General features: G+C 31.3%; 1 protein-coding gene across 1 annotated transcript; it reads right to left on the bottom strand.

Annotated features, from left to right (window-relative positions):
* Positions 1-1,548: 1,548 nt before the first annotated feature.
* Positions 1,549-25,586, bottom strand: LOC111505254 (ubiquitin-conjugating enzyme E2 Q2). The gene is made up of 6 exons (XM_023160030.2): positions 25,239-25,586; positions 13,458-13,672; positions 10,705-10,921; positions 7,464-7,755; positions 6,791-7,018; positions 1,549-4,897 (listed from the first exon to the last, which is right to left on the bottom strand). The coding sequence occupies exons 1-6, from the start codon at positions 25,398-25,400 to the stop codon at positions 4,866-4,868; spliced, it is 1,146 nt and encodes a 381-aa protein (XP_023015798.1). The 5' UTR covers positions 25,401-25,586; the 3' UTR covers positions 1,549-4,865.
* Between the last annotated feature and the right edge of the window lie 1,578 nt (positions 25,587-27,164).

Raw genomic sequence — 27,164 nt, 5'->3', positions numbered from 1 at the left:
ATTTTGCAGGTGATGTTGTAATGTATGCAGATGATACAACCTTACTGGTAAATGGACCAAACATCTCCGCTACAGTTGACTCTGCTCATATAGAAATATTGAAAGCACAGGATTGGTTCTCCAAAAATAAATTAGTTTGCAATGATAAAAAATCCTCTTTTGTAAGATTTAGTTATGCACCAAAAGGGTATGATCACAGCTTACTTTTAAAAGCATCAAATGGTTCATTAAAACAAGTAACATCAGTTAAATTCTTGGGACTTAACCTCTCAGAAGATTGTAAGTGGAATCATCACATTCATGAAATGTGCAAAAAAATATCACCAATGTGCTATTGCCTGTATCAACTTAATAAAATTGTGGACAAATCTGTATTACTTATGTTTTATCATGCACATGTTCACTCTTTAATCTCATATAGCATATCAGCTTGGGGTTTATCTAGTGAAGCGCAAAGGGTGTTTATTTTACAAAAGAGAGCTGTCAGAAATATTCAAAGAGTAAGTAGACGCACGAGCTGTAAAGAACTATTCAAAATCCTAAAAATTTTAACCTTACCTTGCATTTATATTTACCAGATACTGATGTTTGTAAAATCAGACAGACAATTGTTTGCTCCATTGAATAGAAACAAATACAGTACAAGAAATTCAACTTTATTGGAAATACCAATTCACAGACTGGCCAGGACCGAATCAAGTCCTTTTTATATGGGTATCAAATTATTTAATAAATTGTCACCTCATGTTAGAGAAATGTCGCTGAGAGAATTCAAACAGTATGTGAAACAACTTTTAATTGACAAAGCCTATTACTCTGTTGATGAGTATTTGAAAGATCCTATGTAATGTATAATTGGTTAATGCCTTCATGGGTTGATTAGAATGCCAACACAATTACCAAATGTGGCTCAGTTCATAATTATATTTAATTTTGATGTACCTACGGTTTCAATCATATAATCGACTGTTTCAATCAACGGGGTTTTCTGTCTATGTATTTAGATTTTATTTTATTTTATTTTATCTATCATATTTATTTTTTATTTTTATTATTGACTTGTTCTATGTCATCATGTTATGATCGTTATGAACGAATAAATATTATTATTATTATTATTATTATTATTAGGGTCGGTCGGCTACCGGTCGGTTCGACAAGGGTGCTTTGTTCACTCAGTCAATTGGCCGATGTGTGAGTCGATGGTTCAAGCCCCAGGCTGAACGCTCGATTTTGACTTGCTACTCTACCCAACCCATGTTAGGAATTATGCGTTGAAAGGTAAAACCTCGTTAGTCCTTAGCTCGCACAAGTTTCGACTTCTGAGAGATGTCATTCATAGGGGTGCGATAGATGGCTAACGGAAAAACATTAAACATTTTTTTAAAACATATAACTATTCACACAAAAATATACATTTGGTGAAATCAAAAGTCGACGTGTCTTGTCGATTTTTCTGGAAAAAGTCCAGTAACGAGTTATATAGGGGGGTAACACTTATGATGCTCACTAGATGACAATGGAGAGGAGATTGAATAATGACACAAATACATAATAATGGAGTTTATTCACTTTAAAAACTAAATTAAAAGCACGGTCACAGACAAAGTTGATCTGATCAGAGAAAAACAAGTTTATATACAATATCTGACATTTTGCTGCCAATCGAAATAATGAAAAAATAATAAATTGATAACTAGAAATAAGAGTATAAGAACCAAAGTTACTGTACAATTTTCATTTTGAACAGTTGTGGGGAACTCCAATCGAAATAGAGAATTGGATGAGTAAAAAACAAATGAAGTGAAAATAACAAAAAACCACGAAAATTCGTGTATACTTTATCATTACATTATATACAAGAAGTTTAAAACCTAAAGTAAAGGTTTTAACGAAATTCTAGTAGGATAAACGTGTCTTAAATTACTTCTAAATCAGTTCAAATTGTTTATTCATCCGAGATTAAACTCTTTCAAAGTGTTCCACAAGATATTATTAGACATAAAGAGCTGAAATTGTGAAGATCAAATGAATGAGTTGTTGAATCTACTACTGGATTTCTCTGGCCATTCTCTTAGTTTCGTGAATATTTCAATTGAAAACATATAAATTATAAAGTGTTTGCCATATAGACTAATTATTTATCATTATAGAAAAAATATTCAAACAGGGGTGTCCACTAATTTTGTGAAATTTTTCGAAAATCCAATGAGTTATGATGCCTTTACTTACACTGGATTTACCAGGCAATAGTCATTCATAATTTTCCTCTGTCCTAGTGATCAATTAGTTCTTCGAGAGACACACTGGTAAGGTCTATATTACTTTTCCCAAAATTTATATAATGATTTTTTTTCTATATTCAATTGTTGAAATTTACTTTCAACTCCATATATTAAAATGTCAAAAGTTAGCATTAATAGAGACGAGTCAGAACATGTGTAACTAGCTGTATAAGAAATTTTTGCCGACATCGCCATAGATACCTTCAATACAAGCAACAAACAGGAGTGGACTGCAGGCTGATCATAGATCTAGTGTATTCGTAGGGTTTTACGACAGAAGTACCTCTGCAAAAATGATTTTGAAGACAATAACATTAACCGAATTTTTTCTTCAATTTGTGAATCTTTGATTAACGTTTTGTTTAATGATTTCTTTATAAGGCCTTCTTTGAAAATACACTTAGATGATTGTTGCAACTTTATTCTACGATGTGATCTTGTTGATGGGATGCAAGTATAATATTTGAAAGAAATGAACTTATCTATATGAGAGAATATCAATACAAATGTAACCTTGTTCTGTACGAGATGATCATACTCAAAAACATACAAATATATCTATATAAATAAGTTACCAGGCTTATGACATCCCACCCATGATCATCTTGTGTGACAATCATAGTTTGGAAATAATGAAGTTTGGAATGGAACCATAGAAGCAGACAGGGATTGTAGAAATGCGGTACTACATTGTGATCATCTCAAACAAATCATTGGGTACCAAAATAATTGAAATTTACTTGGCAACTTAATTTTAGATAAGTTTGAATTATTTTGTTGAATCCTAGTTTTCTTCAGTACATTTGTAGATAGATTCAATGAAACTATAGTGCATGAATGATATTCAATACTGCACTTAACTTTAAGAGATAAACTAGATGAGTTTGGAGAACAAGTAACATTATTACTTTATTATATGTACAATACATATTTTCAGGGCCAGTATAAACTTTCTCGACTTTTCTAAGGTTGGTGGACACCCTAATAAATGTAATAAATATAAAATATGTAACATACATATAACAATGAAAAATTAAAAACCCAAAGTACAATGAAATTTGATTATGTGCCGCTATTTTTAGCATTCGTCTGTATGCAATATATACAAAAATAGATCACCTTAAAAGTTTCGATTCAATTATATTAAATGATTATTTGGAAATCATTATCTTCACAAAAAATTTAAAGGACCCAAGAAATACCAATCTACAGTTATACACTGGATTTTGTTTTAATCAAAACACACACACATGGCAATACAATTCAAATTCATGGTGCAAGTGGTCTAAAACATACAGTGTCATAAAAAGTTATATTTAGTGTCTGATCTTGTTGAAACATGAGGAACCAGAAATAATAGGGACGTTGACTATTTGAATAAAAATTCAAGTTTTCATTAGAGAAATTCTGAAAAAACCAATATTTTCCTTTAAAGGAATCAATAAAATGCATTGTGTACTGTGTTATTTGCTCCCAATTTTCTGTATGTATAAAGTGAACGAATAATTTCTCAGGTTATTTAATTGCAGTTCTTGCACAACTCAGCCTAAAAAGATATGTATAAACTCAACTTTCACAAAAAAAAATACGAAAAATCTTTATATCCTTTTCATCAGTTTACCTAATATTTAGCAACATTTGACATCATAGTAGACATGTGACGAGAATTTAAAATGTGATTTCCTAAGTATACATTGTGTTAAAATATAGCTTTAAACATGTTTAAACTCAACACAAAAAAATAGTCAACACCCCTGTTCAAATGTTAATTTTACTAAAGTAGAGATCAGCATACGAATGAATCAACAATGAAGATGTAAAAGTTGATTTTTTACTTCAAGTTCCTTTTCCTACAGTCATTTAGTTTTAAAAAAGCTTGTCTCTTAAAATATTAGAAAAATTGAATTCTGACGAAGAGCAATAATGTTATTCAAAAAGTAACAGATGACATGATGACAATACAAAACAACTTTAATGACAAGAAAATGAGAAGCTTCAGTTAAACGAATTTTCAACAGATATGGTCATAAAATGCAGGAAAACGGAAAAAAGTGTATACAGTGCCATTTAAATATTATTTAACGAAATAACAATAGGAAATGAGACAGAAACGGAAGGTAAGTAAAAATCAACCTCCATCTGTAGTACTGCACAGTACTGCTGGTAATATAATAATCAACAAATATTTGCATTATCCAAGACTATTTGAAACCCTCCCCAAAAATGGATTTCTAAAAAAATTTAATTAGAAACTTCATCATAAATAGTGGTATGATTGCACAGTTGAATATCATAGAAAAAATTATTTACACCATAACACTGGCCAGAGATACAAACTCCTACAACAAAAAAATTACAGTCATAATATTCCACTCAAATTACACATTTATCACATCTCCCTAAAAGTCAAAAACTCAAAAGATCACTAACGGGTGTTGGCTACTCATAGGCACTAATATAAACAATGTTTACTTTTGAGACAGTTTAGTTTATTACCAACAAAAACAGAGATAGAATGATGCGTTTAACGCATACCGAGAAATGAGGGAAAACAAAATAGGTGCAAGTAATCCAGTATTTTTAGCCATCTTCTTTTGGAGGGGTGAACCAACCTTTAAAAAAATAGATTAATTAATCATCTTAGGACCAAAATAGTTGTCTTTGTTACAAATAACAAATAATTATGTATTGGTATAGATATAAATTTCATAAATGAAAAAAAGCTTTCATTTACTCTTGAAACATTCAATATGGTTCACAAGTTCAAAACAGTTTAAGAAAAGTTACCAACACACTTTCAGGCGTTGTTACTGGCTTTAGAGATGAATGTTTATTGCAAGTTTAGGAGTTTGAATAACTTGATCAACATTTCAGAAACGACTTTTCAAATTTTGGAGAAGATATGCAAGTTTCTGCTAGTTTTTGAGAGAAATTGTTAATCAATTGATGGATGTATCCGTTAATACCAAGGTAGGAGAGCATCATAAAAATTGAGAAATGTTTTTATACCACTTGTTTATCGGTAGATCGTTACTGCAGTTTCGTCCTATTTGAACATTTTCAAATTTTATTGTTCTCGTTTGAAAATGTCCTTATAGGATGAAACTGCAGTAACGTTAGTTACAAATACAAGTGGTATGAAAACATAGGATGTTTTATTTCTCAAATTCAAAATTGTTAATCCAATATTCATGAAATCATCTTTCACTCTGAGTTAATATGGATTTCACAAAAAAAAATAGCAGATGATTTGACTCTAAAGTAGAGGGTGTCTTTTAATGCCAGAAAATAACTATATATGTTGTGTATACAGATGACAAGGTAGTAAAGGATATGCATATTTCATGCAACATTACACAAAGGTTTTCCACTGAAAAAATGAAATATAAGGAATAAAATTATAACACACCATGAATAAATCTAGGAATACTACAAATAAAATTATAAAAATTTCATATGACCAACTTAAAACTACAGTAGTATAAACAAAATAATCCTGAATTGAAAATTATCAATGGAATTAGAAATGATAGGACAAATAATAAATTTAAGCTCATTATTAATAATAAAGACACTATAAATCTAAGATTTAAGGGGAGAAGGCATGCCAGTTGAGGTTATGAAAGGAAGGTGTTCCCATTGTATAAAAAATCGGCCTGTTTTTGATCTGATTAGTAATGGGTGTCGCACAGTGTATATCTGATGGTCTAATCTCCAAGATTTTCCACAAATCGTTTGAGATATCCAAGGGGGGCAGTTTGGCTTTGTGTGAAATTTTTTCAAAATGAGCGTTTCAGGTGAGCTGTATCAAGGATAACACCCAGATATTTCACCTCCATTGCAAATGGAATAAACTCACCACCGAGGAAACGTGTAGATAGATCATTCAGATTACTTGTCCTAGCGAAAGGAAATATCACAGTTTTGCTGTGGATTACAAACATCTGCTCCCTATGGCATCAATTGTAAATAACTTCAGTATTCTTTGAAGGAAATTACAGGCTACACTTCCCGATGTGGTCCTCGTCAGGACGACAAGGCCATCTACATAAGCTTGCAGATCTAATTCTCTACTGTGAAGGACTTCAAGTAGACTATTCATCAGGAGTGACCACATAAAGGGAGAAACCTTTTTCAGTCAAGGCTGATCCTATAATAAATTTAGGTAGTGCATTGTTGAATGCCTCTATTCCATATTGAGAAATATGGCTACCACAACACATATATTAGTAATATCTGAAACATACCCCAGGCTTCTAATCACTGAGTTGTACAATAAAAAAATCTGGCTCCAAAACAGTCCAATTATCAGATCAAAGAGTTGCTTCTGGCTAAATTCTATTATACTCTTGATAAATATATGAATGATATATATAATCTATGATCCTGTACATACATTTTCACATTTTGTAATTCTATTTTTGTCAACAATTTAGGGCAAAGTATATTATGATTTTGATCAGGCTGACAAGTAATCAAAAATTTAGTTCTAAAGCCAAACTTACCGTTTTTCTCGTGTATCTGAACTAGAGATTTGAAGCTCTGTTGGGCGCGTGCTAAACTATACTGTCCCTGGGTACACACTTTGGGAGCCCCAAATTGTATTCGAGCTTTCCCTTTCACCAATGTCGCCGATATCTGCATAATCACAGCTTCAACTGTATAAGCACTGGACCACCCTTGCTTTGTCAGTAACTCCATGCAAATGGCACCGCCCACCAAAACATAACCCCCTGAAAGAAATTAAATTTTAACCATTTGGGTAAGTAGAGAGATATAATTTATTTAAAAGGAGTCAGTCCATGATTTAATTATTTTCAATACAGTGTGCTTTACATTTTTAAATAATAAACTGTTGTCTATAGGGTTTTAGGGAAATATGATAAATTGGAGAGAATCACATATTAACAATATTCGATTAGAATGCAGAACTGCTTATAGATGAATTAGAAAAGATCATAATTGGATTTAAAGAAACACATTATTTTCAACATATCAAATTCAGTATTCGTAACATTTCTTTTGCGAAAATAGTTAACCAATGAGTTCTTCATTATCCACAATATCCAATCTGCTACAGAAAAAGGTTTTTAAGGCACTTATTTAGAGTGTCAGTTTCATTATCTACTCTGTCTACTATAAAAAATTCTAAATAGGAATTAATATACTTTTTCTTACCTGAAATAACTGGATAAACAACTCGAACAAAAGGAGGCTCGAAAGGGTAGGTATCTTTGAATAACATGTTCAGTAAAATGGAATCTTTACCCTCTTTCTCTTTGAGAATCTGCAGGTCATGACTGAGGGGACTATCAGGGTCGACACACATGAGACGAACATTCCACTCATAGAGCGAATCATTCACCAGTTCGATTTGATACATTTTTTTCTTGAAAGAATCTGATCTGTAAATATCTCTCAGTTCTTTCATCAGTCTGTCTGTTGCTTGGACTGAACCAGAAACTGAACCCTGAAAAGAATATAAGGATTGAAAATTATGTATTACCAGAATTTTGATACTATTAATATTAATAATATAGTAAAACTTCATGTATAGATTTTTTTCTGATTGATTCGGCCGTTACTTGATGAAGATCCATAGTAATTTCATAAACGACACCTCACGATTTGATCTCCACAAAAATATGTTTTTTCGGTTAACTAGCTATCGCACCCCTACAAACGACAACCCTCAAAAGTCGAAACTTGTGCGAGCTAAGGACTACGAGGTCTTACCTCTTCACGTGTGATTCCTAACACGGGTTGGGCACTAGCAAGTGAAAATTGAGCGTTCAGCCTGTGGCTTGAACCATCGACTCACACATCGGCCAATTGAATGAGTGAACAAAGCACCCACGTCGAACCGCCCAGGAGATCAAATCTTGAGTAGTTTATGAAATTTCATGTATAGAGACAGATACAATGGTAAATGAAAATTTTGAATGAATCAGATATTTGAAAAATATGATTTTCAATAATTTATAAACTTATTTAGAAGTTTTCTTTCTCAACAACCTGCAAGTTTTTCAACACATGAAACGAACTACATTTTCAGGTTAGTTTTTATCAATATACATTTTCAATCAATGATTTCTAGTGTCATCGAACTCTCAAAGACATATGCCCAAATTTTGAAAAACATCGCATATGAGCTGAGGGGAATTGGACATTTGGCAAAACGAGATGAAAAAAAAAACAGTGATACAAATACAATTATTATTCAATGGGAATAATAAAAAATAAGGTAAATATTAAAATTTCGCGGGCTACCTACATTCGATTAGAGATTTTTTTTTATTTTGCTGCGCTCGTCTCAAACATATATTCACTTTCAGCTGTTTAGTTTGTTGGTGAGAGGCATAAAAGTTAGAAGTGTTTTGCGTGTTGGCGATTTTTTGCTTTCGAAAAAAATAGATTGTGTAAAAATTGGAATTAAGTTCTTGAAAACACTTGAAATGTTGACAGTGACATATGGTGATTGTACTCCGAGTCAGAAAAATGTTTACAAGTGGTACATGATTTTCAAAGAAGATCGGGAAGATGTGAATGAAGACGCTCGCCCACCAACATGAAAATGTTGAGAAAGTGAATAAAATTGTTATGGAGAATCATTGAATCACTATCAGAGAAGTTGCTGAGGATGTCAGCATATCGGTTGGCTCATGCCATGCAATGATTTCAGAAATTTTGGGCATGTGGCAGCGAAGTCTGTTCTAAAATTGCTGAATTTTGACCAAAAAAACAGTCTCATGAGCATCGCTCAAGAATTGTTGAGTGACGACAACAGCGATCCAGATTTGCTTTAAAGGGTCATAGCTGGTGACGAATCATGGGTATGTGGTCATGACATTGAAACCAAAGTCCAATCGTCCAAATGGAAGAGTCCAGGAGAGCCAAGACTAAAAAAGGCAGGCAAAGTTTAAATGTCAGGCTTTTAATCACTGTTTTCTTTGATTACCATGACGTAGCGCATGAGAAATTCTTGCCTCATGGTCGTATGGTCAATAAGGAGTATTATATTGAAGTAGCGGTCCGCTTGCGAGAAGCAATACAAAGAAAACGTCTGGTATTGTGGAAAAACAATTCATGAATTTTGCATCACGATGATGTACTTACTCACTCATCATGGCTTGTTCAAAAACAACACTAATCATGCCTCAGCCAGCGTATACACCAGATTTGGTCCCCTGCGCCTTTGGCTGTTCCCAAGATTGAAGAGACCGTTTTGCAACAATTGAAGAGATAAAGAGAGAGCTCAAGGATTTACCCTAAAAGTGCATATCAGAATTGCTTTGAGGAATGGAAAAAACCCTGGCACAAGTGTATTATATCTGAGGGGGGGACTACTTTAAAAAAAAAAATCTGTTTTTCCGTTAACCAGCTGTCGCACCCCTACGAACGACAACCCTCAGAAGTCGAAACTTGTGCGAGCTAAGGATTAACGAGGTCTTACCTTTTAACGTGTGATTCCTAACACGGGTTGGACGGTAGCAAGTGAAGATCGATCATTCAGACTAGGACTGAACCACCGACCAACACGGCAGTCAATTCGAGTGAGTGAACAAAGCACACACACCGAACTGCTTGGCTACCGACCGACTTTGAAGGGAACAAAATAGAAATTGATGAATAAATGAACATTTTTTGAGAAAAATTAAAATTCATCTTAGTTTTTGAACATACCTCGTACGTTATCAAAAAAATCCCTTTTTGGGAATCATGTTCTGAATGTTACCATTGCTTCACTAGATTTTTCATTATTTGTAGGCAATATAACAATACTTCAAAATCAAGAAATAATTATGTTACAGGAACTTCAAACCTGGAACTAATTATGGAAGGCATTCTAAATGATAAAAAAGAAAGTGGCAAGTTTTACAACCTATTTAAATGTCTAGAAGCGGCAGCAGCATATCAAATATAAAAACGAACAGAATTCCTCATCTGTATTTTCCTAATCTGTGACATTTCCTTCCTTTGACATTATTGTTGCATTCTACAACAAATAAATGCAAATATTTACTGGTGACCGAAAAAAGGCTCAAATACTGTATCTGAATATTTTTACAGTCATCTAAGATTATTACTATGCTAATTAAATTCATTTTTCAATGAAATGTAACAATGGTTCAGTGATAGAAATCCTAAATGTGCCTGAAGACATGAAGTGAAAGCACCTGTATTGATTCATTTATCATTACATTGCAACATTTTGTTTTTTACTTTCAAATTAGGATTCATATTCTTTGTAAAGGATAATTTGAAAGTTACAAATTGATAAATATATTTATGAAAAAATGGAGGTCAGTGAAAATATGTGAAGGTTTCAATTTATGAATACAAATTTTTAACGAATCTTGAACTAAAATTATATTTTTTATCTCTGATTTCAATCAAGTGATTGCCCTACTCAAACTACCTTAAGGTAATCCAGCCTTTGATTTTGCCTTAAACGTTCTAAGGTTGCTAAATGTTCTACGCCCATTTCATCAGCTTTTGGTCTGTTATCCTCCATTTCCATGGCAAGTTCCTCATCAGCGTCACTATCATCTTCAGCATCGCTGTCTCCTATATCGATATCAGCATCACTATCTAGGCCTTCATCTTCCATTGCCTCAACACCACTGCTACTTATTCTATAAACAAGAAATGATACAATACTACTAGTTTCCATTGAAAAAAATCCAACTGAAATATCATAAAATTATTTATTTCAGTCTGATTTATTCAAAATTACAATATTTAATATCTGTTTGAGGTGCTGCATAAAATCTGTGTGGAAACCATTGAAATCACTACAAAATAAAACTATAAATTGTATTTATAAATAACCATTTTTAGAGCCAACAAATAAAAAATACGTTCAAAATATGTTTTTCCATTAACCAGCTAAACTATATAAACCTAGAAACCTATTACACATAGATTATCTCTTCAAATCAAGATTAGTATTTTTATTAATTCAACTAAAAATAATAATAAACAATCAAATATTCCATATATCGTTAATTCTGATATTCATGATCATATCATCAGACAATTGAATTGTTTAAAAACTGTACAAATAAGAAGCAATTTTGGAAAAAAAATAATTGTATTTCACTGGAATCAACATTTATAAGCCTGCTCAATAACGTAAAAAAATATCAATGTTATCACTAAATTCAAAATAGAAATGAAAAAATATTACAAATCTATTGATATGTTATTATTTTATACATTGTATTCTTTTTTAATACATAATAGGAACTCATTTGTTATATTTTTTTATTTCCCTGTATAAACATGTATGTTTCTTGGGATTATTGAAGTTATTATTATCAACTTCTTAACTGAAGTCATCGCACTTTTTATCTTAGAGACAGTTTGCGTTATTTATAAACATAAATCGAAGTTCAACTTTGCTTCTACTCCTTATGCTACTCGCAATAGCAATTATACCTTTAGACTTCCCATCCCAACTTCGAGTTTAATCAAGGATTCCATATACTAAAATGGTGGTAAATTGTTCAATCATTTACCATTAGAAATGAGATCTGCAAATTTAAGCAACGTTCATTTCAAAAAGGCGGTGAAGAACCTCCTTGTGGATAGACCCTATTATAGTTTGGAAGAGTATTTTAGCGAATCCTTTCAATAATATATTACTAACATTTTTACTACCATTGTACCATCACTTTATACATGGTGGTATTTTATCTATACATTTTTAGAACTTTTTTTTATATTTACATTTATACTTTTTTAGTAATTTTTTTATATCAACATTGTATTTCTTGGACTTTGTCAATAAGATGCAAATCTTCGGACAATAAAGTATATTTTGATTTGATTTGATTTGAATTCAATGGTGAAAATTCAATTCCGATGTGCGGTTCTTGATAAATTAATGAAAATATATCTACTAATACTAGCGGTATTTACCTATAATTTTTCATATCTATGGTTGAGAAATAAACATCATAATAAAAAACAAAAATGTACTCATCTGACACGCAGTGTTTAAAATTTTGAGGAGTAAATATATAAAATAATAAATCGAGGTTCAAAATAGTTATTGTTTTATGTAAACTGAAAGGCTTACACATTACGCAGATCACAAAATAAAAATCATCTGATATTTGAAATTTACTCTTGTTGTGAATGTAGAATACAAGCCTGATGTTCAGATAAAAAAGCATCTATACCGAAAATGGTGACGTTAAAGGAAAAATACTTATTGAGAGGGCTAAATTGAGAAAGGGAATAGTGCCAGAGTTGATCAAATCCCTAATTAAAGACTGACTAACAGACAGTGCCATCCATAAAGTTTGCATTTTTTACTACTGGAATTCTGTAATATGACTTAACCAATAGTGGGTAAAATGTTATGTCATTAAAAAAAAAACAGAGAAAACTTGGCCAAATAAATGCAGATGGGTCATTATGCTCAGCGCTCACAATTTCAGGACTTAATGAGTATTTTGGATAGATATTATCCATACGAACGTTTCATTGCAATATATTATCTAAATAATTTTTCGAATTTCTATGATGGTAACAGATTTTTTTTAATAAAATACGCTTCAGTCGCTCAATGTTCAGTAGTAGTTGCAAAGTAGCAAGTTTTTCTGAAATGATAATACTGTGCAGTAACTACCATAGATGATTCACTTGTTTATTGGGTAATTTTGGTAGTTTCACTATGTTTAAACATGTGAAGACCATTAAGGTAGAGAAAAAAATAGTGTAGGTCTAGCTAAATCCAATGTTATTCTAGAAAATGAACATCTAATTCCATTGGGTAATACAACTTATTCAATTATTTCCCTTGAAGTTAACTGCATTTTAATTCTATTTTCACTACAATTATAACAAAAATCAACACAGCAATCTCATTGAGTTTGTTTGAAAGATACGAATGTCAAATTGTTTTTTTCTCTTCATGGCACACTCATTATTAATTTCAAAAATAAACTAGAAATATCTTCAATGAAACGCGAAGTATCAAGAACCGATCCTGTTTAAAAATTCGTTTGAAGGTCAGATTTCTGTTGTCTTATAAAAATAGTTGTCTAAGAAAATTCAAATTGGTATTCCAGATTAAATGTGACACACTGTAAAAAATTATTAGGTTGGATTTTCATCAAGATTTATTTCAAATTAGTAAATCCATGTGATTAAAAGACTCACCGATTGGTCATTTGGGGGTCTAAGAGATGCAGTCTGTCCAAATCTGGAGGTTCCGGTAGGGTGTGAAGACGACATAGTTCCCTAAGAAGAATGATCACCTGATGTAGGACATGATTATCCAAACCTACTGTATTACTTAAAATTTGAACAGCATTTGTTATACTAGTTTCTTCTGAATCTGCAAACCAAACTGGTGGTACTGCTGGGTAGGTTTCCTGAAAACAATAAACTAATGTTTAAAGGCTGGTTTGTCAGATGTATGAAATTGTTTTACACTACAAGAAAATCCTTAAGGCGCTCTAAAAGCGGTGCCTGTGCAAAAGTGGCGATTCACATTGGAATTGAATCGCTGCAGATTATATCCATTTGGAAAAACGTTCTCAGGAAGCTCTCCAAATGAAAGAGTTTTTGAACAGTGAAATTAGAGGTGTACTGAGTTGAATTTCAAAATAATGAACAGCTGATTAAGGATATAATGATTTCTGATATCACTGGTAGCAAAGCGACTGGACTATAGTTATTTGTAAGATTTTTCTTGCCCTTTTTTCGATAATGTATTTACTTATAGTAAAACTTCTAGGAAGGTGTTATTATAATTTTTTTAAACATATTATTTTTTGTGTAGGAGGTTTCTTGATGGTTTTTTGGATTCGTAACCTTCTACAACCTGAGAAATAAATAAAGATCAACAGAGAGTTGCTAAAGTGTTATAAAAGGCAAAGTGGAAAGTTCACCACGAAAAGTTACTAAGTAAAAAGAGTCCAATTAGTCAGTAATCTATCATATTTATAAATTTTGCATGAAGTGATATATTCAGCCAAGATAAGCAACATATGGAAACCTCTAATCAAGCGAGAAAACAGAAAGCGAGAGGAGAGAGTGGGGAGAGGTGAAAGCGCAAAAGTGACCTATAAATCATTTCGACTATCAGGAATAGTTCAGTTATGACCCGAAGGCATTGTGGATACTAACAATCGAAACATCATGAAGTAACTTGGCCTGAAATATCTTCTTATTTTGGATTCTTTTGGTATTTTTCATCATTTATCTTCATTATTTAACTATAATGTATTTTTACTTCACTTTTGTATATTTATATTATGAATACACTGACCCGTTACTAGATGAAAATTAATAACACAATTCATTATAATAATTATACAATATTCACATTATAAAATTTAATCAAGACGTGCTTCATTGTAGCTTCATCATACTAAACACGTCAAGTTTTGTCCTTAAAACAATTATACATGATAATAATCATAGAATTTTCACAATAAATTTTAAGTGAGAGGTGTTTTACTACACTGTACTTTCATCAGTTGGACTGGTAGATACAGAGTAGCGTAGAGTTTTATTTAATTATGTCATACCCTTTTTTTGGGTATTCTCTGTGCCTACGATTTCTCAGTATTTTTTTTTTGAGTGAGCAAATGGGTCGTGAGTTAACAACAAACCCAAATGTCCATGCGGTTTCCCTTGTTGATTTGTTTTATTAGTTTTATGTTCTCTGGTGGGAAAACTTGAACATCCATAAATTCAACAGTCATAAATCACTTATCGAGGAACAAGTACAAATCAAAACACAACAAGATCTCACATTCAATATATTAAACAAAACCATACACATTCCTAGAGAAGATCTAACACGAAGAAGAGTACCTGATGCAGAACAAGTACAGGCAAATTTACCTAAAGTACCTGAAATACCTGAGTTAAGACGCTCTGACCATATAAAGAGACAGACAACAGGATGACCAGTTCAGTTTGAGGAGTGCTAGATGATGACAGTACTACCAACTGTCGAAAACGCTCGCAGATAATTAATAGAAGATATAAAGCTTCAAATCCTTTTTGTAGAATTTAATATTGAAATACTCAAAATAAAGGAAAATTAGTTGCATCAATCAAAATATGTATATATATATATATATATATATATATATATATATATATATATATATATATATATATATATATACACCTCAGAGGAAATCAATAATAGATATTACCATAGTACTCGCATACGTATGTTCAGGCTTTACACCATAAATATATATTTTAATGACAAATTATATATGATCTTTAGAACTTTGAATGTAACTTTTCAATGAAATGAAAAACGAATGTCACACCTTGACAAAATCTTCTGCAAACCTGATAGTTGAAAAATTGAGTATTCCATCCATAAACAATGTCCTAGATATTGATATTGGTACTTCAACTTGGTGGTATCAATAACTCTGATTTCATGAATAATTTTTAACGGATCAATACTCTATCCCAATATTTTCTATGAAGAATGTTGTGTGAAATAGGAACACAAAAAAAAAGGGAAAAGAAAAGAGACCTGGAATTGAAACGAGGATTCATAAAAGGTTGACATAAGTGAAACAAGAAAAGCTTACCTTGGATGAGAGATTTAATTAATTTGTTTAATTAATCTGTTGAGATACTTTGCATTTAACAAAACTCGTTGTTTGAAATTTTTCTCAAATCCATAAAATATGAATTAAATTCAACAACTTAAAATTTCTTTTATGCACTCAACGGTTTTTTGATAGTTCCTTCTTCGAATCTCGAAAACAAAATTAATTCTTAATTCTTGTATTTCTCCAGCAGAAACAATAGGTATGCAAAAAGGCCATGGGTTTAAATAAAATGGATATACCAGTGAACCTCAGTTTGAATTGAATCATTCCAAGGTTGGGGTATGGTTGACTGAACTCTTTTATTATCTGTCAAATAATTTGAAGAGATAGAGACTTCTGTTATGTGAAAAGTGGAAATGTGTCGCATAGTGAATATTCCTATCATCTATTGTTGATTTTGTCAAATGTAAAATTTTAGACATCAAAACATTTTGATAGTCTCTGTATAATGGAGTTATTCTAAATACGATGTACACTTGGTGTCATACAGGCTGTTCTACTTATTTGATCTTCTTTTAATTTTATCTTCAAGTAATAAACTGTGACAAATTGAATTGTTACAATGTTATATATAAATACATTTATAACTATGACAGGTCACAGAACTTGAAAAAGGTCATTGCAATAAAAATGAAATGTTAAACACATAAAAGAAATACATATAAATAACACATTAAAATGTTATTTGAAAATAATTATTGGCGACCAAATGACCATTTGATGCTGAAAGATAATATATATGAGTATTTTGAAAAACTTGTTTGGTTCAAATATTCCATTATTTTGTACGTAGTTAAAAAACTAAATTAGATGAATGATTCATTCTGGTAAAACAGGCAATTTATAAATTTTTCAATTGTTGGCATTTTATTCCAGAACCTAAATCGATAAATAATTAATTCTGACAGAACAGGTAGATTTTGATCAAACAATTACAATATATCATTTCAAGGAAAACAGTTAAGTTATGAATATAGTTATTATTGACATTTTAGGAAAACATGTTTACCAATGGTGAGTAAATAACCTTTTGTTGGCTATTTAAAAGGAAACTTGAAAATTTGTTTTTATTGATTTTCAGAAATTCCAACAAATTTGATTTTTCTCCTTTTTCTGCATATAATATGAATGTGTATATGTGTTTATATGTATATATTTTTTGTTTTTTTTTTTATGTGGAGTTATAGTATATTTAGCACGCTAAGTAAACTCATGTACAAGAGGTGAATAATGTAAGTTATTCACCACTTCAGTGAGATCTATCATGTTTATTTGTATTTTGTGAATTTGATTCATTTCTGAAACTTTTCAAAATAAACATTATTATTATTATTATTATTATTAATATGTCGAGTTCATGTTGAAAAGTGGCAAGCATAGGTGGACTGAAGAAAACCAATTCCATCTATGCTTGCCACCTTTAAGAGAATAACCACGATTTCAACGTGGACCACGACATATTACATAAAGAAAATGAAAGACAAAAATGAAACCTGCAGTAATCTTTGCAAATTGATACACGGAAACCAAATTTCTTTTCAAACGGCCAACAAGATGTTATTCACTCACCTTTGTTAGAATTGTTTTCATAAAAAGTCAATAATTACCATATTTTCTAGAAGTAATGTAGCATTGTAAATGTTTTACATCAATATCTACCTGTTTTGCCTGAATTAATCATGTATCTAATTAAGTTTTGACATGAAATGCCAATAACTAACATATTTACAAATTACCTGTTCTCCTAGAAGTAATATTGTAGGGTTATCATTTTTTTTTCAAATCTACTAGTTTTCCAAGCATGAATCATTTCTCCAATTGAGTTTTGTTATTACCTAGTGTTCTATAAAATATATGGTAGAATAGTTTGACGTACCAGTACAACTGATGAGCTATCACGTAGTGAAACACGGCTTGATTATTCATTATCATGAATAGTATATAATTAACATTTCACTGATTGTTAAATCCATAATCATTTCATTTTAGGTTACAATAATAATTCTTTAATTTGCAATTTAGTGTTCTTATAATTTTTGCTAGTCATCTATGCTCCTAGTCATCTATGCTCATTTTTTGACATTACTTTTGTTTTGTAACCAGCTTAACCCCCTAATTTGATCCAATTATTCTTATTATTTTCAATAACTTGTCATTTGTTTTTCTATAAATTTTGAACCTGGGCAATGGAAGTCACATCTTGCAACATTCACCAAGAAACATTGTCAACCACTTCCAGACACGAATAATTCCACTGATATTATTTTTCATTGCAACGTCAAAAAGAGTTGAATTCATATTTAAGAGTATCAGCACCATTTTGGAATCAAAATTTCAATCATGAGGTCGTTCAAAACAAGCACCACGCCCAAACACAAGAACTGCAATACTCTTCTCCACACGCGTTTCATCAACTTGGTTTCATCAGGAAATGGTGGTTGGTGAGCAGTGTTTGTTTTAGATTTACTGTACACCCGAGGTTCCAGTTCTACCATACATTCAAGAAGTCATTTGAGCCATTTATAAAATAATCATGATTTTATGACAAAATGAATAAAATAATGAATGTTTTGTCAGATAATAACTGTACTCGTCATGCACTGTTTGGAACCTTTGGTGTAGTAATGAATATTACTGGAGTTTTTCCCAACACCATATCGTTATTTCAACACCTCGACACATGTTTCAATCACCAAGTGATCATCTTCAACAGAAAGATCAAAATATGGAAGACCTGAAAAATCATAAGTCGCCTATCATATTTTGCAACAAAACCATTCCGCAGACTTCAGTTCATTAAGATTGGTTAGACAAGGTAACAGCAACAGGCATCTAGATGCCTATGAGAGTGTAGAAATAAGTAAACATAATAATATTATGAATAACGATGGTGGAACAATACCTAATAGTATACTATATATCTTGTTAAAATAAAATAATATTTCAATTATTAGATTTACCTGATCATTACATAAGGACACATTGTAAAATTAATTTAAGACACTTAAGACACAGGTACCTAGAAGAGGTATGGTATAAATAAGGATAACTTTGTAAGTATGATTAGTTTGATGTTCCTCTTGAAGATGATCACTTGTCGAGTCGTTAAAATAACAGTTTGGTGTTGGGAAAAAACTCTATTAATATTCAGATAGTAACTGGTTGGTTAGTGTGACTGGTTAGTTCTACTCATTATATTAACCACTTTTGTAAATGTGGTATTGATTCTAGCTCTGGAGACATTTTAATTCAATTTTCCATTTATATACAGAAATCAAAACCATACGTAATAGCTAAGGCTATGTGTATATTTATTCTCGTGTGGGGAAACCTGTAACCCCCAACAGGCTCATTCCCAAGTGGCGGGCCCTAACTAGTGTGCTTTGCAGGTTTCCAGAGTAACCAGTAACCCCAAAACCATTCAAAAAGGATAAAACATCTTTGAGCAAATCTGTACCAGGTACTTAATGGTGGCTTTTCTTTATGTTAGTGCAGAACCACCAACAAGAGCTAGTGAGGGACTGATCACAGCACATTGTTGGCTGTGACTACAATGCATACACACCATCTGATCTAGGGAAGCAATAACACTAATAAAAGAGATGAGAGCTACAATTTTTAATAACAAACAACTCATGACATCCTGAACATAGGCCAATCCTTGTAAACACGAGATATAGGGGAGTAACAGAAATAACATAAATATGAATAATTATACTTGTGATGCATTGTTTGGAACCTTTGGTGTAGTAATGAATATTACTGGAATTTTTTTCCCAACACCAACTTGTTATTTTAACACCTCGACACGTGTTTAGATCACCAAGTGATCACCTTCAAGTGAATAACTTGTTTGGAAATGAAATATCTCTGATGCGGAAAATTATTCAGATCGTGGGCTCTAAAACTATGAAGTTGGAGGGTCTCACACTTCGAAATGCAAACACTTGGAAAAAAAAGAAAAAGCCTACAAGGCAGACTTGGAAATTTGTTTAGTCTATATGAGTTTTCAAAGCGATTCTATATATGTCTGTGCTGCCGATGTTGCCAAATGGTGAAATAGAAACGAATCCCTTTAAATATTGAATGAATTATTTCATTCCTCTTTTTTTAAGTATTTGAATACTTTTTTGAAGAAAGAGGTTGAAATGATAAGTTTAAAATGCGTTGTTTTAGAGCTCTTTTATGAAAACTACTTGATTTTCGTCAGGAGGAACATTCCCCATTAGCATTCTCCCATATTCATTCTTAAGAATAGGAAATATTCAAAACAACAGTTCATGAATGAAATAAACATAAAATAATATAAATGAGAAGGAAATTAGTCCACAAAATGAGTATTTCACTGAAATGTATAACTAGTATTTGATCTCCACAAAGTTTGTGGAGATCAAAATGTAAGGTGTAATTTATGAAACCCAAATTAATGTCCATTATCAAACTTTTCCGTGACAAAAACAAAGAAACACTATTAATGGTGAAATTACCGAAAATTTGTTTAGACACTCTGCTGCATACAAAACTGCCAGATTGAAATGTTAAAAAATTTGAATAACTCTTGTTTTTTTTAATTGATGGGAAAAATTTATTCCTGATTAATTCACACCAAACATTTTTCCTAATAAGACCCGATTTATATATATTATACAACGAACAACAAAGTAATCTTTCTATTACCTAGGTTCAACGCACCCTGTGGTGAAATACAGCTTGTGGATCACACTCAAAACCATTCTGTATGCAAGTTTGGATTCCCTATACATTGCTTATTCATTCATTTTCATATCATGATTCATTTCAAATTTATAAATTATTGAATAAATCATTATTTTTCACAATATTTAGGGCAAAATTAACGTTTTTTTCAACTCATGAATATATTAATTGATACAACAGTACATCAAAGTTACATAACATCAAAATAAAAAAATAAAAACTTAAAGCAATAAAATATTAAATTTGGTAAAACTCAACAAAGAAATTTGTACGATTCCAGAATTTGAATCCCACCTAACCGCAGTCACCTCTTGCCCTAGAGGAACGTTATTTAAAAATTGACCTATACCTAACATATAGAAAAGAAAACAATCGACCAATTTTTTTTTACGGGTGTTGCCACTACTAGTTTGGACGATAGCTTTCATTCTCCTAGGCATTCCATTAATTAGCGTTCAAATAAATACTCCTGGGACATGTTCCATTTTCTATAAGCGCCACACGAAGTTAATTTTTGTTCATAGGTGGTTTATCGAGATTTCTCACACTTCTACCTAACTGGTCCCAGACAAGCTCAATTTGCATCCAGAGAACAATGTATTCTGATTGAACCAAGCTTCCATATGGGATGGTTATGAATGTCACCACAGGTTGTCTTTAACTTAAGATGATAGAAACATATTTTCCTTGTATAATGTGTATAGATCGGAACTTATTAAGAAATCTGAACCATGAATTAAATCTGGAATAAATTTATCAAAAAAAATATTAAATCAGGCTCAAAATGAAAAAGTAATTCAATGTCAAAATTTCTTAACATTTCAAAGTGGCTGTTTTTATGCATCTGAGTGTATAAGAGTTGTAGTCGATATTACTTCTGTTTGGAGAAAAAAAATCTATTCAGTACACTAAAAATTTTGTAACGTGAATCAGTAAAATGTAATTTTCACATAATTTATAAAGAACTCACAATAAATTTATACAGTTTGCCCAATGATGTCCACATCATATAACAATTTTTTATTAACAGCGTAAAATTTGACTTTGGCAATAATTTCTGCTTCGCATAAGATAATGTCATGAAATATATATTTTTGAAAAGGTGTTGACGTCCAACAGTAATATACATTGATATGGCGACAATAATTCAACTCAAAAGAGTAAAATTTTATAATAAAACTAAATAAATTTTTCATAAAGTTAAACAGAAATTTATTTTCCATTTAATGCAGAATTCACTGATGAAATTGGGTACTGTTATGTCTTAATTATAATGTTGAACATTTAGACACAAACTACCTTTTCCAAAAAATGTTTTTTTCATGAATAAATAGACATGTGACTAATCGTGAGATTCAGACATCCCTAGGTATTGGTATGAATTGCATAAAAACGAAAATGCATTAACATTTCGACAGTAAAAAATGGTATACCTTGGATCCAGCATATTTTGACACTTTCTTAAAAAAGGATCAGGTATCGAATCATGGATCTATGCATATAAGCCAGAAACTTAATAGCAGTAAACTGAGTAGGTCTTTCGAACAAAAGTTGTTCGCACTCGAGAGGACTTTGAACCAAATTGTTGCCTATTTTTTCTGAAAAACTGGTCATTTGACAACAATACCCTTAGAGAACTGTAGAACACTCAACTCTAACTGGTACACAACCATTTGTTGGCCAGAAGTGTTTGATCAAATGATGAGAAACAACTCAAGACGACGAATCATTCTCCACCATGACAATGCGAGATCTCACACATTGGCTCAAACAACTGCCTACTTGACCAGTGAAAATATTGAATTAATGGGTTATTCACTGTTCAAGTACTGATGTAGCACCCAATGAGTTTTTTGTAGTAGTAGTAGTTTATTTAAATAGTAATTCCTAATATACACTAATAAAAAACATTTGACTTATTCAAAATACATTCACTTAAGATTCAAAATACCTTTATATCTATAAAATTGACACTCACATTAGTATTTCTTTATATATAAAAGAATTAGATCAATCAAGTATTTATTTGAAATTTCAAATCAAGAAGAAGAAGAAAATGAGTACACATGAATATAAAACTAATCACTAATATTATTGTATGCCTAATAAACAAATTGGGTTGGTTGACTTCTGATGTATTCAGTTAGTTTGTGTTTAAACAATTTTACTGTCCTTGCATTTTTAATCATTTGTGGAAGTCTATTATAGGAATCTAAACCTTTTAAGAACAGAGAATTCATGGCCATTTTCAGATTTGTTCTATTTATGTGGAAATTTACTTTATTTCTAGTGGAATAATTGTGGATGTTCTGATTAATAACAAATTTATTAAAATACTCAGGTTGACCTCCCTGTGTTATCTCGAAGATGAATGTCATAGTGCATCCAGCATTAAAGCTATAGGTGTTAATTTATTACATCCCATAATTACCCTCATCCCTCTAATTTGCTTTTTTTGTAATTGAGTATAATAATGAGCTGCAATAACCAAAATGTGGTTAAATGATGCAATTATAGCAAGTAATTCAAGAGTTTATGGAAAGATGACTAGATATTCTTGAAAAGAGAAACATTTTTTTTTTGGATATTTTGGTGTACTGGGCATGCCTGTAAAAATTCAGATTATTATCAACAATGAATTCAAGGTATTTAAATTCAATTTCAATTTGTAGTTGAGTATTTTCTATTTTGATGTCGTTTATGTTTATTTGATCATATTTATATCTATTCGCAATTATCATTGCCTTCGTTTTTTTGAACATTCAATTTCAGTTTGTTCATTTTCAAAAATGTGTCCAATATTTTCAATGTACTATTCATTTTTGTAATGGCTGCATTTAGATCGATATTACTTTCATAAATCAGTGTGTCATCTGCAAAAAGATTTATGAATTCACACTCTGTATTACTCAAGCCTATGTCATTCAAATACAAAATGGATAAAAGAGGCCCCAACACACTGCCTTGTGGCACTTCACATTGAATTGTTAATTCCTCAGAAATTGAATCACCCACTTTGGTCCGCTGCCTTCTATTGCTCAAATAACTCCTGAACTATCCTAGAACTGTACCATAGAAATGCAATATTTCCAACTTTTTATCAAAATGCTATCCATAGTTTCGAAAGCTCTTTTGAAATCAACAAAAACAGCCACAATATACTTTCCCTGATCCATTTTTTTTCTATTTAGAAATAGTTGCAATAATGTTGCATATGAGTGTTTTTTTCTGAAAGCTGATTGATTCTTCAACATAATTATTTTATTGAGATCTGAAAACTCCTCAACTTGTCTATACACTGCTATTTCTAAAATCTTTCCCAGTTTGGGCAATGTATTAACAGGACGAAAAATTATTGCTTCTATTGTGCTCGTAATATTTGGTATAAGTGTTACTGTCGTTAATTTTAATTTCTCCGGGAAAGAACCAGTTTGTAGAGAGACATTAATGAAGTTTAGAATTGCATTGCATATAATATCAAAAGTGCATTTGATGAATTTTATACTCAATATTTCATTATTGTTTTTATTTGATAGGCTAGATACAATGTTCTCTGATTCTTTGATACTCAAAGTATTTTTACTTTTCCTTTCTTTGTTTTCAATCCATGTTTGATTTTGTATACTTTCAACAATATCTTTTATACTCTCCCCAAAATATATATTGAAATATCTCTTCATCTCATCTTCCCAAACATCAAGAATAAACTGCATAGTCAATGATCTTCGACGTCAGAAGCAGTTGAATCGTTTAAAATCCATGTTTTGGAGATATAACTTTTGTCTTGGCACAAATGCTATAATAAATGATACTGATTATCACTGAGAAAACTTTGAAAAACGATAAAGCTATTTTCAATAACAAACTGTAACTTGATTATTTAATATACCAAGTTTTGAAAGTGTAATAAAATTTTGGATATTCCTCATGTCAAACAGCTAATTTTGTAACAGAATAATCAATGGCGTTAAAACTGTTGTGTGCCAATAGATTGAATCATTCATCTATTCAATAGATTCAAATTTTCAACTTCATGAGTTTTGCAGGTGGACTACTAAACACCTTCCAGATTTTTAAATATACATGACTTTTTAGGAGCATGAAATTGTTGAAAAACAATTCTGAATTAAACTTGAGATAAATTAACCCATGAGCCTAAATCTACACAAAAACAAATTGGATGTTTTTTGATGAACACAAAGTACTACTTCATTATTAAAACTCAGGAAAAATTGAAATTCTAATGAAAAACGGGAGCCTTGAAGTAATAGTATTACCAGTATTGGAAAGTTCCACAGAGACATCTTGCCTTTATCAAAAGAAAAAAAGTGTCATTTAGGTAAAAGATTTTGTGTTTCATATTTAGAATGAAAAACCTTCAATACCTGTATAATTTTTAATCGGTACAATGAGTTTTGGGACACTCTATATCATAATTATGCGTAAACCAGATTTCTTTATTTATGTCAACATTTGACAATTACAGCTGTATGGTATGTACATATGTTAAACGTCAAAAAAACAAAATGGATAAAATCCTTTGTTGTGCCAGTTATATTCAATTTCAGCTAATTAGGCATTTATTTCTCATAAAGGAAACTTAACGTAAAATTAGGAAGATCTTGCTTACCGTGATATTCGCATGGATATCATATTTTTTACCGTTGTTTCCAATAAACCTACAACTCAATTCATCAACACTAGCCGAGATTATTTGAAACCGTTCATGGTTTTTTGTGAACACAGACTCTAATGTCCTTATTTCTTGTTTCAGAGTATTTAAACAAGCCATAGGTATGACTAACTAGAAATTTTGATAACTTTTCAATAGTGAAAAATTATATAGAACACTGATATCCTCAACTTAAGCACTCCCCACAGTCCAAAATGGCGGCCCAGGCCCAATCGAATATCAATGCCAGAGAGAGACTTTATCGGTTTCAGTCGGCTCCGTTCGGGACATCAAGACTTTTCAAAGTGAACTGGGGCTTGATAATGAAAACAGCTTCAGAGAAACGAATCACAAACAGAACTTAGCGGTTAGAAACAGCATCCACTTATCATGAGCAGATCAAAGGATCACAGAATTCCAATTCAGGAAAGGTATCTCATATTTCCGATAGTACTAGCGGGTAAATCGAACTAACTCAATGAGAAGTTTTCTACTGAAAACAAATTCAACAATGTAACAAATGTAACCCAATCTGACAAACTAGATGCAGTAATCTCACTGAAATTGAAGAAAATGTACTGCAAATATTGCATTCCTAATGAAAATCCAAAACAAGCATTGTTCTCAAACATTAGAACTGCAGCATTCTTCCGACGTGCTTTTTCAACTGAGTTAGCTTCTTTAGGAGATAAACTAGACCAGTCTTATTCTGATGGTTGGGAGCAGTGCTTATTTTGGATTTATTCTAGTTGAAGAATTTAGTTCTACGATCTCAGTTCCACAATAAAAACGTTTTACAGTAGACGCAATAGTTTTGATTGAGGAAAACTAGTGTAAATTGTAAAAATCGTAAGTCATGGAACGTTATCTGAACTGTCAATAACTGGAAGCGTAAAGTGGTGCTACCTTCATATCGTCGGAAAATAAAAATATGATAGAGACATGTCATTTGATTTTCTTACCGTCTATGACCTTGAAAATATCTGCGCTTCGCTTCTGTGATATGAAAAAAAAAAGTATTCAACTGAAAACATTTATTCAACTATTTGAATGGAATACAAGCAATTAGAAATAATTTTCAAAAAACCTTGTAGAGAGAAAGTACATCCAACTGACTACTTCACTAAAATATTGATTAACAACTTTGAACTGATTCAAATTGTGAACACAGCTCTTCAACAATAAAGTTGAATTATATCGAAAATATAATTTGTCGGTATAGGTCGCTCAATAGAGGAATGTTGAAACTCAAATTCAATCATAGCCGGAAAGAAAATCAATAAACTCTACATAATTGAAATATGTTATTTGCCTACTAGTAAAATTAGCCAAGTAGTTGAAGTGCTCCTACAAAAAAGCATGCGAATGCTAGTTGTTTTACCGATTCAGGGAGCTATATTATTTTTTTATTTTGTTTTCATTATATTTATTCCTATAAGCCAGTTTTCAAATGTTACTTTGAAACTTTATATAACGGATAGTCCAAAAGTAACCAAATGCTAACCGATTCTAACCGGAAATGCTGCCAGCGTTACTTGAAAAACCACGAAATAGTGGTTATTTTTGCAACACATTCGATTGTCAAATTCAATAGATGGAGTTGGTTTATTATTTCAGTTCATTGAGGTGATTTGAGAATTAATAGGGAATTTTATTCTTATTATATTTCAATGTGACAGTATTGACATTTGGCGACCCGTACACATATGTAAATAGCTTGGTAGGAACCCTGGTGTTCAAACCGATTCGTGTTGATAGTTCAATTTTTTATTTTGTGGTTGTATGGTATTTTATTTCATTGTAATTTCAGTTTTGTTTTTTATCTAATAAAATTGTTATTTTTCAGCTATACTTTTTAAATTTTTACAGATTCAGGGATTTCAA

The sequence above is a fragment of the Leptinotarsa decemlineata genome, unplaced genomic scaffold (genome assembly GCF_025532065.1).
Source record: "Leptinotarsa decemlineata unplaced genomic scaffold, Ldec_3_MD MMD2_tig00000576_RagTag_RagTag, whole genome shotgun sequence".
NCBI lineage: Eukaryota > Metazoa > Arthropoda > Insecta > Coleoptera > Chrysomelidae > Leptinotarsa > Leptinotarsa decemlineata.
The sequence above is the reverse complement of the archived record's forward strand: the minus strand, read 5'-3'. Positions and strand labels throughout refer to the sequence as shown.